The 21,015-nt window shown below is 37.7% G+C and overlaps 1 protein-coding gene across 3 annotated transcripts in view; it reads right to left on the minus strand.

Moving 5' to 3' along the window:
- The window catches only part of IFT88 (intraflagellar transport 88), a 145,431-nt gene that overhangs the window by 24,712 nt on the left and 99,704 nt on the right, over nt 1-21,015 (minus strand). For all 3 annotated transcript variants that reach the window (XM_025875209.2, XM_073894797.1, XM_025875208.2), the window contains 3 exons: nt 13,122-13,174; nt 11,194-11,259; nt 7,282-7,388 (listed from right to left, as the gene is read on the minus strand). In XM_025875209.2, coding sequence (XP_025730994.1) covers nt 7,282-7,388; nt 11,194-11,259; nt 13,122-13,174 — 226 coding nt within the window. The remainder of the gene's footprint in view (nt 1-7,281; nt 7,389-11,193; nt 11,260-13,121; nt 13,175-21,015) is intronic.

The following is a 21,015-nucleotide window of genomic DNA, read 5'->3' on the forward strand; positions in this document are numbered from 1 at the left end:
ATATAACTCAATGCTGATTTTTTAAATTAACGTTACTGTGTAGCCCTTAAGATTCACTGCTCCCACTCCCCTAAAAGCTGGGTTTGAACTGCTCCTTACCCCAGAGTTGACTGTATGGGAGAAAAGATGAGGTTGTTGTGTATGTAAAGGGTTCTGCCCGCTACCAGGGCCCTCAGGCCTTATGAAATACTCAGGTGGCGCTTCCACTTACAGGTGCAGCATGACTTTGCTTACAAACCCAATATTCTCCTGATGTGAAAGTTCATGTCTTAAACTGGGGTGGGGGGGGGCCGGGGGGGGGCAGGGGACTAGGGAATCCACAGAAAGGCTATTTCCTGAGCTAGTCCTACTCTATCTGTAATGGCTGGACCTGAACTATTTTGGGGAAAGGAAAGGTAAACTGGGTTTTGAAATTCAACTTCTACAATAAAAGCACGATTAAAATCTCACAAAACACCTAAGATCTGTTCAGCAGTCCACTTTCTTAGGTACAAGCTCACCCTTAAAACATAAGAAATATCTTCAAGCTGTGACATTCTTAGGTTTATTGAAGCAATTTATGGTTATTCTGTGTTTTGCTTAAGTGTTACTTTTTGTATTGACACCGAATCTGCCAGATTCTCATATGTCTAAAGCTGTGTTTACAGAGACAGGGCAGTCAGTGACCAGTCAGACAGCTTTTGATAAATATTTACTCTACAACTGACTAAAAATTTTAAACATAGGTTGGTACCTTATTTAGATCTTCAATAATATAAACACAATTTCATATTTAACTCAAAGGACATACTACTATTCCCTCAACTCTGACAACTCCCCCGATATTTATAAATTTTCAGGTCATGGATGTGGTTATTGACATTGTGGTCTGCTAGGAAGAAAAAAATTCCCTTTCAGTAATTCAAGACTCATTTCTGTAAAATGGATCACTCTCCTAAAACTCAGGACTTTTAACTACATGTAAACATGCTCACATTTTTTTCTGTTAAAAAAGAAATGTCCCTTGAAACCCCATCTCTCCCGTTTGCCCTTTTTCTTTTGAAAATCTAAAAATGATGATGTAACAAAATAAAAATTTTAATGTCTGTAATCAGATTTTATTTCAAAACTTATTTTTCATCTCTCCACATACTATTTCTACCATATCTAAAAGACCTACACAATGCTAAAATAAACTCATAAAGACAAATGCCCATTAACTTGAAATTTTTTCAAATTAAATGTGAGACAAGATCTTGCACCCTGCTTTAGTAACCATACGTTTATAATAGGACAATTTAGGAAAGTGAGCACTTTCCACCATCACTACATATTTCACCCCATTGCACCAATTCCTTGCTCTCATCTAGAATTTCCCAATCCTTTGGCTCTCGTCCGTCTTTTCCTAATTAATTCCCATAAATCCTCACTTTATTTCCAGCCTACGATCACCCCACCACTCTAAGTACATCTCCTTTAGGACCTCCAGGCCCCTTGCTTGCCCACTTGTCTTTCTGCTCCACTCACCAAGAAATCTAAAACCTGGCTTGATTCAATGACTTCTCTTCTTCCTCTCCTATTCCCAGGACACCGTGCCCTGCTGGACACATATCACATAAGCACATGACAGTGCCAGCCTCCAGGAGCCTCTTCACTACTGGTTCAGCCTCCGCCCCCAAGCCCCACAGAGCAACCATGTTATTAATATACCACATTCTGTCCTTTTCATCTTTGGAAACTGACTGCCCCTCCTACTTTGTGAATAAAAGGCAGCTTGCACCCCTTGGATGTGTTCCTTCAACTACTCTCCTGTGGACAGAGAATGTGGGGTTTTGTTTTGGGTTTTTTTGTGGGGGGCAGAGGAGAGAGAGAGGTAGGAGGGGCCAAGGGAGAATCTTAAGAGAGAGGGAATCTTAAGCAGGCTCCATGCCCCGTGTGGAGCAGGATGTAGGGCTTAATCTCACAGCCCTGAGACCATGACTTGAGCCAGAATCAAGAGTCAGACACTTAAATGACTGAGCCACTCAGGTGCCCAGAAAATGAGGGGTTTTTTATGAGGGATAAAAAACCCCCTTCCAACTGAACACCTATTTGCTGCTGAAAATCAACAAATTCACCATACTGAATCTTTTGTACTTTGTTCTCTAACCCTCTTTGGTATTTTGGCTGAAAATTTTCTCTTTTCGTATTTAGATTACTCAGTCTTTAATTCCTGCTCTTCCCATTTTGTTCTTTTCCAGACTGTAGTCAAGTTTAACAGAATGCCTTGCAGCTAACTTTTCTGTGTCCAGTGAAGAATAAAAAACATCTCTTTAAAAAGTGTTGCTAAGAGGCCCACAGTGCTGGGGGCCAGTGCACATTGCTCCAGGCCCGCAGTAGCCAGACATGGCCGAGGTGGTCTTTCTTGTCTGGCCAAATGGCCTGTGCCTGGAGCTGCTTACTGATGGCACCAATGAATACACATGTGTAAAATTTTCTTCTTCCTCAGGAATGTAGGTCCCCCAAGCATGAAGGGGAGAACAGTCTTCTTTCTCCACAATAATTCCAGGAAGAGAAACAGGTTCGCTGAAAAATCAGTCTAAATAAATTTCTGGCTTTAACACTTTAAAGTAGGAGTTAGGGGCTCAGGGAGCTACACTATCCTGACTCACATAAACCTGAATCAATTTATCTTTCTTTCTTAGGTCTACATAAATCTGTTTCCATTTTTAAACAATTTTTTAAAATCCATGGCCTGATTTATTTTACATCTACTTTCTGCCCCCCCCACTCTCCAAGTCAGATTCCATACCCTGAGCTGGTATTTGATCATTTGTATGATGACCCTGTAGAAGCATAAACTCTAGACAAGTGCTTCTCAAACTTTAGTGAATAGAAAAATACTTGGAGAACTTGTTTAAAAAAACACATACACAGGGGCACCTAGGTGGCTCAGTTGGTTGGGTGTCTGCCTTCAGCTTAGGTCAGGATCCCGGAACCCTGGGATCCAGCCCTGAATCGGGCTCCCTGCTCATCAGGGAGCCTGCTTCTCCCTCTGCCTCTCCCCTCCACTGATACGCACACTCTCTCAAATAAATAAATAAAATCTTAAAAAAAAACCAAACCACATACACAGATTCTTGAATTTAACTCTGGGGTAGGGTTTGGGTAGGCCTGGGGTGGGGCCCAAGACTTTGTAATTCTAAGACGTGCCCAGGTGATTCTGAGGCTCTACTGGTCCACAAAGCATCCTTGAATAGCACTATTCTGAGACCCTAATGCCTAATCAAATTTTGGTGAGCTGATGGCAAGATACATTTTAATTTAATTCATGGTATGAGTTACCAACTTTTCTGAGTGCAGAATAAGTAAGGACCATACATCAACTGAAAATAATTGTTTGCATCATCCTTTTCCCCTACCATTCATACGATAGTAACGCACAGTAGTTAGGGACATAGACTTAGGAGCCGATATGAAGCCTAGGTCTGCCCCTAATAGGTATGTGACCTGGAGGAAGTTACTTAGCCACCATGGGCCTCAGTTTTCTCATTTATTAAAAAAAAATAATAAAACCATACCCAACTTCATAGGACTAGTGTGATTAAATTAGTTAATAAATATAAAGTGCTTACTTAAAACAGTGCCTGTACCTGTCATGCACTCAGTAAATGTTAGCTGTTGCTATTATTAATGTCTAGTTAGGCAGATGTAATCAAGTGGAATTAAAGGGAAAACTAACCAGAACCATGAAGAGTGCTAACATTATTAACGAACGTTCATCCAGAGCCTTCACTTCTTTTCCTTCCTGCTGCCAAACTTCTACCGTTATTAGCACTTCCAGAGGAGAGGAAAGCATAAAGACTGGGGGTCAACTATGTACTCCTTTCAACAGCTCTAGGTAAGAGTTTGATGTGATTATCTATGATATCCCTGCTTTCAATTATATGTCCATTTCCCAAACGTTCTCAAGTTCACAATATGGAAGTGTTCTTCTTCAGCAAGAAACACCAAAATTAGACTGATTGTAGAGAGTTACCAGTTCTAAAAAAGATATTTGACTGTCTAACAATGTTAAAATGCTTAAGGAAATCAAGACATATCTGTACAATAATGTATTATGCAGGCATTAACAATGATTATATGAAGAAATTCTAATTATATAGAAAAATGTTAAGTTTCCGCATTAGGACAGATTCTAAACAAGAGACACAAAAAGCAACAAGTTCAAATTTAGAAAAGGAGAGTGTCCTTAGTTCATAAGTTTATTTATTATACTTTGTTTTATAACTAATAGTGCTTTATGCACTACGCAAGCCAGGAAATAGAATGCTCTGCCCCATGGGCTCACAATCTCAGAAACACAAACTGAAATGGGACATGTCAACAATTAAAAGATAAATTAGCTCTCAGAGAGTGAGAATTCTGTCTCTTCTCCCTAGGACCTTTCTTTTCCACTATTTTTTCTCTTCCACACTGTATTTATAAGCAAAACATAAGTGAGAAAATATCAAGAACATGTTTCTTTTGTTTAAGAGTTAATGAAGAGTACCAAAGAAAAGAGACTGATTTCAAGGGCACTGCAGAGAGAGTGCTCTGTGGATGAGGACTGTGACTCTGACTCTAAAGAAAGATTAAGCAGTAACATTTGAGGGACGATATTAAGGAGAAGCTATAATGAGAGAAGATATCTAAGTGAACTTAGGTTTTACACAGATTACAATGAGGGCAGTGATAAAATATTGCCAAAAGAGGCACTGCTCAAACACTGTGAGATTTTAATAATTGGAGTAAATAAGTAAGAGAAACACTGAATCTAATCTAAATGCATCAATTGTAACTTGAGTGAGTTTACTAAAGTACTCTTAATTAAGTCATTAGGGAATTATTTTAGGGAAGACAGTGGAAGGCTGTCAGGTCTATGAGAGAAACAGGTAAAAACTGACTATATTCAATGTATATATAAATATTTTGATGGAAGAGGAATCAAAAGGCCGAGTACAAACTAGAAAGAAAAATCAGTCTCAATGACATTTACATACTCATTCTTTCTTTAAAAAGATTTTATTTATTTGAGAGAGAGAGAGCAAGCACACAGGAGTAGGGGGGAGGGGCAGAGGGAGAGGGAGAAGCAGACTCCCCACTGAGCAGGGAGCCCGACATGGGGCTGGATCCCAGGACCCTGAGATCATGACCTGAGCCAAAGGCAGACAGATACTCAATTGACTGAGCCACCCACATAATCATTCTTAATAGTAAGATCCAACAGTCCACCCGAATAGCAGCTCATAGCAGTCAGCAGAGGAAGAGTTTAACACCCCAGAGAGAGAGTGCATAGAGGAAAGAGGATGAGGTAAGAAGAAAGGCAAAGGGAGAGAGGAAGCCAATGTAAAGATGTACAGTACCTCAAAGACCAGAACTAGAGCACAGTATCTATAATGGTTCAACCCAGATACAACTAAACATGGAGAAATGAAGCGATAAGAAAACTGTACAAAAGCAACTCTGCATCTCTTTAAAGGGGGCATATTTGGTCTTTGCCCTTAAAGTTCATTTCCCAGGGACTGCTCAGAATCAGATTTCTTATAGCTGGAGCTACCAACCCTTACGAGCTGGCTGCAAGGCAAGTCCCAGGGAGTTGGAAGGACTGCTACTTATTGTGTAAAAGGGGGCCACCCTGGAAGTCTATTAAATCAGAGATGGTAATGCATATGCCAATTTTCCTGTTTAAGGTTGTAAGTTGTGAGAAGTGTATTATGCATGATCCATAGTTTGTATTAGTTGTGTGTTCTCTGTTCAGTATAAACTTAACCTACTGATGACTAAACTTAGGAGTCTTTTTTTAAGATTTTATTTATTTATTTAATTGACACAGAGAGAGAGACAGAGAGAGGGGGAACACAAGCAGGAGGAGGGTCAGAGGGAGAAGCAGGCTTCCCGCTGGGCAGGGAGCCTGACGCGGGGCTCGATCCCAGGACCCTGAGATCATGACCTGAGCTGAAGGCAGTCGCTTAACCAACTGAGCCACCCAGGTGCCCCTAAACTTAGGAGTCTTAAAAGACTTTGACTCTTTCTGTGGTTCTATACTATAACTTAACAACTAATTTTAAGCTCCAAAAATGTTCTTGGTGTGAAATATATAATTATTTTTGATTCTTCTTATTGAAACACATTTAATAGTGATTATGAGGACAATTATGATAACTTGAACTTTGACTTATACCCATTTAATTTTACAAAGCTTTCACACAGGTTACCTAATTTAGCAATTGGTACATGGTAGCAAATTGGTCTTCACAGCAAGTTTTAAACTATATACCCTACCATGGCATTTTAATACCAACTTGATATTTTATAGGATTTTTAAGGTAAAAATCTATGTCATGCTCATAATCCTTAAACAACTATACTTTAAAAAGAGAATAAAACAATCAGATCACATCTTCAAAGAAAAAACAAGATAACCACATTTTGAAAGTAAATATGGAATTTAGATTTAATTATCCAAGATAATTAATTTCTTGAAAAAGTCTAACCTTGAATATATTTTCTTTCTATGAAAGGCAGATACTCAAAAATCATGTTAAATTTTTCAATATTTTAGGCTCAAACTTAGGAGAGATTATTCTCTTAAAGAAGTAAAAATAATGGGGGCGCCTGGGTGGCTCAGTCATTAAGCGTCTGCCTTCGGCTCAGGTCATGATCCCAGGGTCCTGGGATCGAGCCCCACATCGGGCTCCCTGCTCCGTGGGAAGCCTGCTTCTCCCTCTCCCACTCCCCGTGCTTGTGTTCCTGCTCTCACTATCTCTCTCTGTCAAATAAATAAAATCTTAAAAAAAAAGCAAAAATAAGAACACTGTTAATGCACATATTGCATGAAACACAGAAATAAAATGCTTCCATGTATATTAATATTATTCTCACAGCCATGTTCCACTACATAATGAAACACCTTAAAGAAAAGGTACTATTATTATATAGTCCTTAGCTTAGCTTCCATGGGCCACAGGACACTCCAATGAAACTAATTGCATAAATTAACCTGTAAGTTATTTTGTATTGGGGAAAGTTACAGTGATTTGTCTATGAGTAACCCTCCATGAAAGTATGTTAACTCTGATGCACTTTCTCCTATTAAGAATTGGTTCTTGATAGAATTTTATCCTCAAACTAGAATTTTAGTTATTCTTCCTTTTGTGCCACGGCAGAAAAAAATTTCAACTTTATTTTACTGAGAGAAGCCCTCAGAATCACTCAGTTGAGCTACAGAAGGCTGACATTTTGAAAATTAACACACAGCAGTTTTTGGGCCATAGAAGATACCTGTTCCCGTATTTCTTTCATTTTTTCCAATCTCTTGAGTTTTGTTGCATATTCTTGAACTTCTTTTAATCCAATATCTGTGCAGAGACGAACCAAGAAACGCAGACCTAAATTGTAAAAAACAGTTTTAGAAAAATATTAATGCACATTGTTGAAAATATAACAAATCAATGAACTCAGTCTTTTGGGACACAAGTAGGAATGATACAAATAGTGGTTGTTTCTTTTAAAAATTAATGACAGTTCGTATTCTCTGGACCTATGAAAACGGACATCCTTGAAAGGGGACCTAAAGGGACAGACTCTCTCCACCTGCCCTGCCCTCAAGCGAGACCACACCATCTACTTAGAGCCCTTCCCATACTCTTTATGTCCTTATCTGCTTTACCTTTACACCACTTATGACTACTGACTTATATATTTGTTTACTGTCTTTCTCTTCCCAGGGGTTTTCGTCTGTTTTACTTTCCACCACACCCACAGGGCTTGAACAGTGCTATATACCAACACTGTAGCATCACTCCACAAGAATTTGTAAATAAGTCAGCAATTCATGACCATTAACATATTGTAAAAGTAATGGTACTAAAATAATTTAAGATGTCACTATATAAATTGCCTATGTATACGTTTATCTTAATAATTCACAATAAGAATTTACATATATTGTACAAATAATACTTAACTATTTCTCTTACCTACCTATCCTCAGAATGAGTGGCTTAGGAATATTTAAAGTAAAATAAAAATCATTGTTTTTGGTAGATGTTCTCTGAAATTTAGTATGTCATCTGAACTCTATAGAGCAAGTCAATTTTTGCTAGCTGAAGAATATATTTTAAGAATGAATTATCCTGTTGGGTTTATCAGAAAACTACTCTGCTCAAAATGATATTACATGGGTGCAAATGTTTTTTCTATAGCTATAGTTAAGGTAGACAAATTATAATTTGTTTTGAAAATTATCGAGGCCGAAGTCACCTTGAACATTCCCTATGACATAGATAATCATTCATTTAATTTTTAGAATGAATATTTTCTTTAAAAAAATATTTTATTTAGGGCGCCTAGGTGGCTCAGTCGTTGAGTGTCTGCCTTTGGCTCAGGTCATGGTCCCAGGGTCCTGGGATCGAGCCCTGCGTTGGGCTCCCTGCTTGGCGGGAAGCCTGCTTCTCCCTCTCCCACTCCCCCTGCTTGTGCTCCCTCTCTCACTGTCTCTCTCTCTGTCAAATAAATAAATAAAATCTTTAAAAAAATATTTTAGGGGCGCCTGAGTGGCTCAGTCGTTAAGCGTCTGCCTTTGGCTCAGGTCATGATCCCAGGGTCCTGGGATGGAGCCCCGCATCGGGCTCCCTGCTCGGCGGGAAGCCTGCTTCTCCCTCTCCTACTCCCCCTGCTTGCGTTCCTGCTTTCACTGTGTCTATCTCTGTCAAATAAATAAATAAAAATCTTTAAAAAAAAATACAATTCAAAATATTTAAAAAAAATAAAAAATATTTTATTTATAAGTAATCTCTACACCCAACACAGGGCTTAAACTTACACCCCTGAGATCAACAGTCACATGCTCCACCAACTGAGTTGGTCTGGTGCCCCTTAGAGTGAATCTTAAACTCTCAATAAGAAAGAAATTTGGACTTGCATGGAGAGTCTCCCTTTACTGGTCCAGTGCAGAGGTACTATAGCCACTGTGGGGGTTCTTAAATCAGAATTCTGTCAATGCAATTTGGCAATGTCTGGGGACATTTTTGTTTTTCATAATGAGTGGAAGTGCTAGGAGCATCTGCTGGGTAGAGGCCAGGGACGCTGCTAAAACATTCTATAATCCGTAGGATGGCCGCCCACAATACAGAATTATCTCATTCCAAATGTCAATGGTGCCAAGGTGGGGAAATGTTTGCCTAGCAGACTTTGGGTTGCTTCATTTTTATAAAAGATATTATTGTTACCTCTCATTTAATCTCTAAATCACCAGTTTCCTAAACTGACTGAGATTAAGAAGCACAGAAAAAACTTTTAAAAAAGAAATAGGAAGGGCGCCTGGGTGGCTCAGTTTGTTAAGCGTCTGACTTCCGGGTTGGGTCATAATCTGGGGTCCTGGGATTGGGCCTGCATCGGGCTCCCAGCTCAGCCAGGGAGTCTGCTTCTCCTTCTCCCTCTGCCCCTCCCCTCCACTTGTGCACGTGAACTCTCTCTCTCAAATAAATAAAAATCTTAAAAAAAAAAAAAGAAATAGGAAATGAAAGATATCTGTGTCCACTGCAAACCTAAATGAGAATCTCTGTAGGTTGGGCTAGAAATTTGTGCTTTTTAAAGTTTTATAAGTAATTCCCACATAGCCTGTTTCCTGATGGCATTTGCAAACTACTGCTATAAATTAACAAATCGGTTTCTAATCAGCATTAGAAAAGTTCTTGCTCCTAAGCTGCTACCAAAGTCCATAATTCTGAGCTCTCTGCTGTTGACCTTTCACAAAAGCCAAATGGAGAAAAATATTAATGAAGGAACATGCAGTACATCTCATTCCTGGATCAGGCTGGGCCACTGGAAAACTTGGCATAGAAAAGATTTGTCTTACTGAACTGAAATGCATTGTTTAGTGTTCACTGTCACTGAAGGAAAAAATTAAAGTCTTTCAAACATTTTATTTGCTGTGGGGATGTCATAAAAGCAAGGAGCTGCTATAACTTTAATGGATCTTATCTAATATATATCTCTTGGTTTCGCAACATAAATGAAAAGTTAGAAATGTTTTCTTCTTCCCAAGGAATTACTTTGTTTCCTCATAAATAGAAAAGATTATATAACTGATGACATTTTCTCTCTTTCCTTTAGCTGCAAGGCTATTCAGGGCCAAATACACAGCTTAATGAGAGTATGTGGCATGTGAATATGGTTATTTCGTATTTTTCTTGGTCATGATTTTGTTGTTGGTACTCCTGTAATACTTCACATTATTACTTTAAGTAATAACCCATTATGCAACAAGATGGGGAATAAATGAGTATTTTCTACAAAGCTAGCTTCACAAAAGGAAAATAAGCCCAATACCAACATAATGTCTTAAACTTAAAGCAACAATAAAATTCATTTGCTATCCATATGAGCAAGATGATTGTTCTATTTTCATAAACTCTAAAAGTATTTTCAACCTCAGAAAGTTGCATACTAAGTGGAGAGTTAAAAATGCCTTTTCTGGGCTGCCTGGTGGCTCAGTTTGTTGGGTGTCTGCCTTCGGCTCAGGTCATGATCTGGGGACCCTGGGATTCAGCCCCACATTGGGCTCCCTACTGAGCAGGGAGCCTGCTTCTCCCTTTCCCCCTCCCCTAGCTTGTGCCCTCTCTTTTTTTTTTTTTTTAAGATTTTATTTATTTGACAGAGGGAGACACAGCGAGAGAGGTAACACAAGCAGGGGGAGTGGGAGAGAAGCAGTCTCCCCACTGAGCAGGGAGCCCGATATGGGGCTTGATCCCAGGACCCTGGGATCATGACCTGAGCCGAAGGCAGACGCTTAACGACTGAGCCACCCAGGCACCCCTTGTGCCCTCTCTTTCTCAAATAAATAATAAATAAATTTAAAAAAATGCCTTTTCTATAAAACATCAGTTTATGAATTTTAAAAAATCAATAATAAACCAAAATTTATTCTTCAAATTTCACAAAACTTTGAAATACAGATCTGTTTACTACTAAAGACAACACAGTGGTATACTTAAATCTATCAAAGATTAAATTCTATACAATGTACTTGCATAGTCAAATTTTCTGATCCTATAACCACATGTATAATCATGTATCACAAATTATAGGCTGGTAGCTATATATGCAATTACTCTAGCAAATGTAGTTATCATACTTAATGACATAAAATGTGAGAACCTATAGCTTAAAAGTTATAAGATGTAAACTCACATTCAACATTTTCCGGAAATTTTCTGTGAATATCCTTATAAGTATCTAATGCCTTTTGGTAGTTACCTGTAAATAAAAAAAGAAACCACAGCAGATTATAAAAATTAATAAGATTCAGCAAAGTAATAATTTTAATTCAAGACACTGGCACCATTTATTGGTTTAGTAAGAAGACTTTCATGTTTGCCACAAGCATATATAAACCATTCTTAATATAACTTCTGGAAGAAAATGTACAGATAAAAGAAATTTGAAAAAGGAGTAGAGCAGAAGTAAATGGGTGATGATTGAAACTTAGTTTAGTCCGTGAGGTGCCTGGGTGGCTCAGTCAGTTAAGTGACTACCTTCGGCTCAGGTCATGATCCCAGGGTCCTGGGACTGAGTCCTACATCAGGCTCCCTGCTCAGGAGAGGGCCTGCTTCTCCCTCTCCCTCTCCCCCTGCCTGTGCTCTCCTGCTCTCTCTCTGTCAAATAAATAAAATCTTAAAAAAAAAAGAACTTAGTTTAGTTCTTAAAATAAATACATTAGTGTCAAAAATTAAGTTCTATTCAATTTCTAAAACTTAAAGATTATTTTATTAGAACTGACAAATTTAAAAATAATTTAAGTGATAAGCTAACATTAATTTCAATGTCATTCACTTAGTTGGGAAAAGATGAAAAATAACCTTTTCCAGTAGTTTTTATTTTAAAACATTAAAAAGTTTACAGAAAGCATTTTGTTTTATAATACAATAAATATAATACAATACTGCTTCATAGCAGTAAAGAACAGGGAAAAATGAATTTTGGATCTTTGCTAAAATCTCAGTAAACAAGGAATGAATCTGTCTGGGCCCCACTCTACACAAGGGCCAGCCATGCTGACCCTCTAAGAGCTGTGGTGAGAACTGGATGCAACTGAGACAGGAAGCACTCAGCATCCAGCGGCTCTCACTAACGTCAGCTTCTCTTCTTCTAATCTGTACTTCCGTAACACAAGGGAGGTTCTGTCTTAAATCACTCCGAATACCTCATATGTATGTATGCCTTATCTATGACTGACACCGTAATGAACACTGGTAACTCAGAACTCACTCTGATATCAATAACATGTACATACAGTACAGTGATGTTATAGACCTCATAGGAACTACAGTAACAGCAAAGATCAATGATCTAAATGATTTGAGGACTCCTGTGTATATATTCTGATGCCACTCTGAAGGAGCTCACAAAGGTAAAGAAAGAGACCTACAAAACAGGATGAGAATGCTGTTAACACTGTCACATTTGTGCTCCCTTTGGATTGAGGAATTTTTTTCCTGGATCATTTGTAGGCTCTACAAGAGGGATTACAAATCTATTAACATTTTATCTCCTTGCCTAATAGAGTCTTAATAGTATCATTCACTTCACGGTTAGTCCAACAATACTAACATCTCCATGCTCTGTGCTTCAGGACAAGTGTCAGCAGTACAGGATGGAATAAAAACAGTTCCCGAAAACACAAAGGTACCTAGTGGTATTTGGTATAGAAAACACAGCCCCAGTTGTTCCAGTTCAGGGCCTTCTTCAGCTTCTCGTGTGAGACCGTCTCATAAGTTTGGCCGAGCGTACAAGGATGTTTAGACTTAGGTGAACAGAAAATGGAAATGTAAACTAATATGTATAAAATGTCTATTTTTCTGTGACTAACTTGTCAAAATGATTACATGTTAACTTTGAAAAATAATGAATCTCTTAATAATGGTGACCCACTTTGTAAGCATAACTTTTTTCTGTATGTAGTAATTATTATGTTTCTCATATAATGCTTCAATATGTGTAGTAATCAAAAGCTAATGTTTTAATAAACAAATATGCAGTTGGAAAACAGTTATGTACATAATTACCTAAAAGACAAAAAAACAAAATATATAAAAAATGAATAAAATTAAAGCATTTACCACTTCTTCTAAAACAACTAGCTACCATCAGCTGCCATTTCACTTGTGTAGGCCTATAAAAGAAATGAATTATATGAAATCAGAGATGAAATAAAAACAATCTGTGATGATCAGTTTTATAAAGCTATATATCTATAGTATCGTTCAAGTTTTTTTCAAATACTTTTTGACCTTTGATTAGATCTTTATTATTGACAATAGCATATATACACTTTCCTTCATTAGTACCTATCAGATGCGTATTAGAAAATTTAAATTTAAGAGTCCTTCAATCTAGTTCATGCCTTATTTAGATTTTATGTGAACACTTAACCTGTCTGGCTAAAGACCACTGCATTCTATTTTAAACATTATCATTATCTTTGCCATAATTTTATACTTTGGTTTAGTACCCTAAGGATTAGAAATTTAGGCTTGCAAATTTAGTACCCATGAGGCAATTTTTGACCTTGTGTGTGAACAATTAGGCTTCTAAAGACAGAGTAAAACAGAATTGTATTCATCCTGTTTTTCCTCTTAAAAGGAAATGAATTTTTTTTCTAAAATAAGTAATCATGACCAGGATTTCTAAAGACTGTTACAAATATCTAAGAAAACAAAATTTGAAGAAATGAAAGACTTGGAAATAACTGAATGCTCTTCTCATTTCCTTTTAGACTCTTCCTTCTATTCACCTGATGACTTCAAAGACAGCCTCACTCCTACTCAAATTGATGGTACAGCTACCAGCTTTGGAGTTAGATTAAATCAGGGTTTAAATCACAGCCCTACTACTTGGACAAGTTGACCTCAATCCACTCCTTACACAGCCATCCACTTTGACCTAAAGAAAACACATATCTAATCACATTACTTCCCTCTTTAAAATGCATCACCTCCCCTCCAACTCCATAACTCCAAGGTCCTAATCCAGTTCATCCACTGTTAGCCATTTGCTGCCTCTCCAAGTCCACTTCCGGGGTGCCCTGCCTAACATTTCATGCTACAGCAAGTCCAAACAGGAGGACAGAGTCCCCTGCATTCACTGCATTTTCTAGACTCCTGGTCTTTCCACACACCATCACCTCCACTTGTAGACTCATTCCAACCTCGTTTATGCTCTTCCTTGCTAGACTGGATTAGACAGTTCTAGGCACTCTTCTAACGTCCTAGAATCTCTTTAGTACTGCATTTACTATATTGTATTATTATTTAGTTTCTATATGAAATTATAAATTCCTGAAGGAAGTTCAGTCTTTGTGTTCCTAGCAGCTGGCATGACGCCTGATATATACTGGGTGATCACTAATCATTAATTCCTCATTTACATATTCAAGTATATATCCTTATTATTTCCTTCAAGGTTGGGATTATGATTTTTAGTTCGGTAACCTATTAATTCTGTGAATTTGATAAGTTATTTAAATTCATGCCTCTGTTTACTCATCTACAAAGTAGGGATAACAATAGTACCTGCTTTGTAAATTTGTGAGGATTAAATAACACAATATATGTAACAAACAGTAAACACTAGTTATTATTATAGCCACTTCTTGTATCTTCTTCAGGAAAGCCTTAGTTCATGAATGCCACCTACTGGGAATTTTAAAAAACAGCCACCAGAGCAGCTGTGAAGTAGTGTGTGCATATGGTTATGTGTGCATCCATATGTGGAAAATGGATTAATTCTTTTTGACCACTGAAGTAGCGCAGTGAGGAGAGGTAGAACAGAGCTCAGTGACTTAATGTTAATAAGGAGTAGGTAACATTCTGAATTATTAATTGTAGTTGATCATTACTGCAGATGATCTGTGACATTGCTCGCTTTCATTAGCACAGATAATTGGGCACTGATTTAATGTGTATTTTCATCACGAGAGTTTATGCATTATAATAGTTAGGCTGTCATGTATAATAAGTGTAACAAAGGTACAATTTAGGATATGAGATAAATGTACTTCATTAATCTTCAGAATTAAACTGCCATGTTCCTATTGTTACTTTTAGTAACTGGAGAGAGCCCAGGCACTATTAATATAGGACAGGACAGTTTTGCACAAAAGTAAATAAATAAGGCTAATTGTTTTGGTTTCTCTCTTTTATCAGAACCTAGTTTATAAATAATAAGCCAAGTTTATTTCTTGAATGAATGCCTACTCGTCTCTTCAATCCTCAAAGTACTACTACTTTACAGATAGCACATTTAAGACATAGTGATTTAAAATAACATCCCCCTGCCCCAGCACCCCCAGCAAATTGGTTTTAAATTGCCTAGCACAGTATAAGGACTGTACTAAAGGTCTTAAGTATTTTAAATCTGCAATGACTTGGCTTTAAATTTTAGAATTATGAAATTTTAGAAGTGGAAGTAGCCTCAGCAATTCATTCTACCCATTCACCTTCAAGGAGAAGGAAATGGAGATGCAGAGAACCTATGCCTAAGGTCACTGTCCCAATAGTATTTACCAGCATAATATCCCATATAAATCCCTTATGTCACACTTTCAGAAAGTAATAAGGGATAGAGTCTGAAAATTACCACAGGGAAGAATTATGATCTCCATATTTGGAATAAGTAAGCACCACTGGAAAGTCACGACTTCTGGATTTAAGATGGCAGAGTAAAAACCTTTTACTTCACAATGTCTTTTCCAGAAATAACCTCCCAAAACAGGGAGGATAAGCTGAACTCAAATTCTATCTCAAATGAAACTTAAACCATATAAAACCATATGCAAATGATGGATGATGGATTAAAAAAATGGAAACTGACTTTGGCAGGGCAAAGAAAGGTCAAACTCAAGTGCTTGCCAACAGCACACTGAAGACAGGTGTTCAGATCTTCCCTGCCAACACCAGAAATACTCAAGAATTGGAATCACCAGCACTGAGGAAGGAAGGGTAAGGCACAAAACTACAAAAAAGGAAAACAGATTGGAAATGTGATTGAGAAGCAGTTGGGCACGCCCTCTGTGCAGCCAGGTAATAACCCCTCACCCCCAGGAGCTGCTGCTGGACAGAAAACTGGAGGATGAGGCAGAGTCTGTTTCTGGAACAATGAGATCCTCAGCCCAGCCCCTTGCAGCTGCTGGAATGGCAACAGCTAGGCTTACATTTCTGAGGCACACATTTACCTATGAAGTTACCAGGATGCTCCTCTGAATACATTGAATGGCCCCAGAGAAAAGACTTTAGAGTTTTAAGATGAACTCTCAGGAACAAACTCATACTATTAACATGTTCTAATGCAGCATTTGGTGAAGGTGCTACTGGCATTTAGGGTGAGACAACTCACTGTACAGGTCCTCTACTCATTACTGAATGTTTACCATCCTTGGTGGCTGCCTACCGAATACCCAGAGTGCTTCCCCATCATCAAGACAATAAAAATGCCCCTCTCCCTACATTTCTAAATGGCTCCCCCAGGGTGGGGGAGTGTTGCCTTTCTTTGCTCATGTTGTCTTTTTTCTTTATATTGTGAAGTATAACACATATGGAAAAGTACACAAAACTATACAGCTCAATAAACCATCATAAAGTGAACACTCATGAAACTGCCCTGCAGTTCTAGAAACAGAATACTGCCAACACCCTAGAAGCCTCCTTCACACTCTATTCCAGCATTACCTCCTTCATCTACAACGGCAACTACTATCCTGACTTTTTAACACTGATTTAGCCTTTTTGAACTTTACATGAATGAAATCATATACAAGGTACCCTCTTTTTACAGCTTTATTGAAATACAATTCATGCAACATATAATACATCCATTTAATGTATACAATTCAAAGGTTTTTGGTGTACCACATTAATTTTTTAAAATTATGATTAAAATACACATGACAAAAAATTTGCCATTTTAGGTCATTTTGGGGTGTACAATTCAGTGGCATTAATTATATTCAGAATGTTGTACAATCATCACCCACTGTCTTTTCAAAACCTTTTCTATTGGCCAAACAGAAACTGCACAACCACTAAGTACTAACTCTTCATGTCTCCCCCCTCCAGACTCTAGTAACCTCTAATATACTGTCTCTAAATGTGCTCATTCTAGATATTTCTTTTAAGTGGGATCACAGCATATTTGTCCTTCTGTGTCTGGCTTCTTTCACTTAGCATGATGTTTTCCTGTTTGTAGCATGTGACATGTTATAACATGTGTCAGAATGTCATTCCTTTTTATGGCTGAATAATACTCCATTGCATGTATACAACCACATTTTGTTGTTTATCCATTCATCAGTGATGGGTACTTGGGTTGTTGCCACCATTTGGCCTTTGTGAAAAATGCTATGACTATGCATATACAAATATCTGTTTGAGTCTCAGCTTTCAATTCCTTTGTATATACCTAGGAGTAGAATTGCTGGATCATATGGTAATTCTAAGAGTAGCCTTCTGAGGAACCACCAAATGATTTTCCATAAAATACCACTGTACATTTCCACCAGCAATGCACAGGGTTACAATTTCTCCACATACTCAATGACCCACCACTTATTATTTTGTTGTTGTTTTTAAATGTAACAGCTACCCTAAAAGCTGTGAAGTGGTATCTCATTGTGATTTTGGATTTGCCTTTTCCTAATGACTAATGATGTTGAGAATATTTCCATGTGTTTATTGGCCATTTGTATACCACTTCGGAGAAATGTCTATTCAAATCCTTTGCCTACTCTTAAGGTGCTTTTTGTTATTGTTGTTGAGTCACAGAAGTTCTTTATATATTCTAGATATACCCCTTATCAGATATATGCTTGCAAATATGTGGGCTACCTTTTCATTCTGTTGATACAGTCTTTTGATGTACGAAAGTTTTAAATTTTGATGAAGTCTAATGTATCTATTTTTTTTTCTTTTATTGCCTGTGCTTTTGGTGTCACATCTAAGAAATCATTGTCAAATCCAAAAGGATAAAGATTTTCCCCTCTGTTTTCTTCTAAGAGTTTTATACTTTTAGGTCTTACATTTGGTTATTTGATCCATTTTGAATTAAATTTTATTTGGGGTAAGGGTCCAACTTCATCCCTTTCCATGTGGATATCAAGTTTTCTGAGTGCCTTTTGTTGGAAAGATTGTCCTTTCCTCATCGAATGGCCCTGGCACCTTTGTTGAAAATCAATTTACTATATACATGAGGTCTTCTTCCTGAATCCTAGATTCCATTCATCACCATGTCTGTCTTTGTATCAATATTGTTTTGATTACTGCAGTTCTGTACCAAATTTTGATATCAGAAAGTGTGAGAACTCCAACTTTTTTCTTTTTCAAATTGTTTTGGCTATTCGGGGTCCCTTGAGATCCATATGAATATTAAAGTGAGCTGGGCAATCTGCTTTACTGAGTCCATCATTTCAAATGTTAGTCTCATCTGGAAATAATGCTTAATCTGGGCACCCAGTGGCCAGTCAAGCTGACACATAAAATCAATCATCTCAGTGGAATTCACCAGTAAGGCTATCTGGTCCAGGGATTTTTTTTGTTGTTGGAATATTTTTGATCACTTAATTCAATCTCCTTACTAGTCACAGGTCTGTTCAGATTTTCTATTTCTTCTTGAATCAGTTTTAGTTGATTGTGTGTTTCCAGGAATTTGTCTGATTTATCTTATACTATCTAACTTGTTGGTATACAACTGTTCAAGTGTTCTCCTATAATCTTTTGATTTCTACAAAATTGGTAGTAATGACCCTATGCACACTTTTAATTTTAGTAATTTAAGTAGTCTCTTTTCCTTCATCAATCTAAGCTAAAGATGTGTGAATTTTATTAATCTTCTCAAAGAATCAACTTTTGGTTTTACTGATTTTCTCTACTGTTTTGCTATTCTCTATTTTATTTATCTCTGATTCCATCTTTATAATTTCTTTTCTTCTGCTAGTTATAGGTTTATTCAATATCTTGTAGACAGCTTACAGGTGGATACTGATTTTCTTATTGAATCTGTCAATCTTTTTCATTTACTGGAAGATTTCAATATATTTCTCTCTAATGTTCTTACTAATATACAATGATTGCTTCTTCTTTCTAGCTGTTTGTTCTGTGTACTGCATGTTTTTAGTTCCTCAATTCCTCCATTACTGCCCTTTTTGGGTATTTAGTTGATTTTTGTAGTGTACTATTTTGATTCCCAACATTCCTTTTCTGTGCATTCTTTTCTGTGTTTGCCTTTTGAATCATATAGAGAAAAGAAAGGTTATAAGCCAAACCAAAAATACAATATGGCTTTTATTATTTACCTACGAAGTTACCTTTACAAGTGTTCTTTAATATTTTCTTAGATCTCGGGAGTTATTGTCTAGTGACTTTTCAATTCAGCCTGAAGGATACCCTTTAGCATTTCGTGTTACAGGGTAGGTGTACTGGTAACAAACTCCCTCAGCTTTTGTTTTATATCTGAAAATGTCTTAATTTCTCCTTCATTCTTTTTTTTTCACATGACACAAATACTCATATTTTCTAACCCACTTAACAAGGTATAAAACCAGTCTTAGTGGGGTGCCTGGGTGGCTCAGTAGGTTAACTGTCTGTCTTCAGCTCAAGTGATGATTTCAGGGTTCTGGGATCAAGCCCTGTGTCAGGCTCCCTGCTCAGCAGGAAGTCTGCTTCTCCTTCTCCCTCTGCCCTCCCCCACCCCACTCATGCTCTCTCTCTCTCTCTCTCAGATAAATAAAATCTTAAAAAACAAAACAGTCTGAGCTCTTTGGCCATAAAAAAACAGGCAACTGGTAGTAGTAGGTAGTTGCTGACTCCTACTTTATTTTTAAAAAGTTTAAAGTTTTTATTACATTCTAGTTAACATACAGTATTATATTAGTTTCAGGTATACAATATAATGATTCAACAATTCCATACATGATCTGGTGGTCATCATAACAAGTGCACTCCTTAATCACCATCACCTATTTCACCCCCTATGCCACCCACCTCCCCTCCAGTAACCATCAGTTTGTTCTCTAGAGTTAAAAGCCTGTTTCTTGCTTTGCCTCTCTCTCTTTTTTCCCTTTTGCTCATTTGTTTTGTTTCTTAAATTCCACATGAATGAAATCATATGGTATTAGTCTTTCTCTGACTGGTTTATTTCACTTACCATTATATTTTCTAGCTCCCTCCATATCGTTGCGAATAACAAGATTTCATTCTTTTTTATGGCTAATATTCCAGTGTGCACGTGCACACACCCACCCACACCCACACACACACACCTTCTTTATCCAGTCATCGGCTGATGGACATTTGGGCTGTCTCCATATTTTGGCTATTATAAATAATGCTGCTATAAACATCAGGGTGCATGTATCCCTTTGAATTAGTATTTTTGCATTCTTTGGGTAAATACCTAGTAGTGCAATTGCTGGAACATAGGTTAGTTCCACTTTTAACTTTTTGCGGAACCTCCATACTATTTTCCACAGTGTTTGCATCAGTTTGCATTCCCACCAACAATGCAAGAGGGTTCCCCTTCCTCCACATCCTAGCCAACACCTGTTGTTTCTTGTGTTGTTGATTTTAGCCATTCTAACAGGCGGGGGGTGGGGGGAATATCTCATTGCAGTTTTGAGTTGCATTTCCCTGATAAGCGATTATGAACCTCTTTTCATGTGTCTGTTGGGCATCTGTGTATCTTCTCTGGAGAAATGTCTGTTCATGTCTTCTGCCCATTTTTATTTTATTTTTTTAAGAGTTTATTTACTTGACAGGCAGAGAGAGAGAGAGCATAAGCAGGGGGAGCGACAGAGGGAGAGGGAGAAGCAGGCTCCCTGCTGAGCAAGGAGCCCGATGTGGGGCTCGATCCCAGGACCCTGAGATCATGACTTGAGCCGAAGGCAGACACTTAACTGACTGAGCCACTCAGGCACCCCCTTCTGCCCATTTTTAAATTGGATTTGTTTTTTGGGTGTTCAGTTTT

This window comes from Callorhinus ursinus, unplaced genomic scaffold, assembly GCF_003265705.2.
Source record: "Callorhinus ursinus isolate GAN/ISIS: 27379988/994484 unplaced genomic scaffold, GSC_fseal_2.0 scaffold7, whole genome shotgun sequence".
Classification (NCBI taxonomy): Eukaryota; Metazoa; Chordata; class Mammalia; order Carnivora; family Otariidae; genus Callorhinus; species Callorhinus ursinus.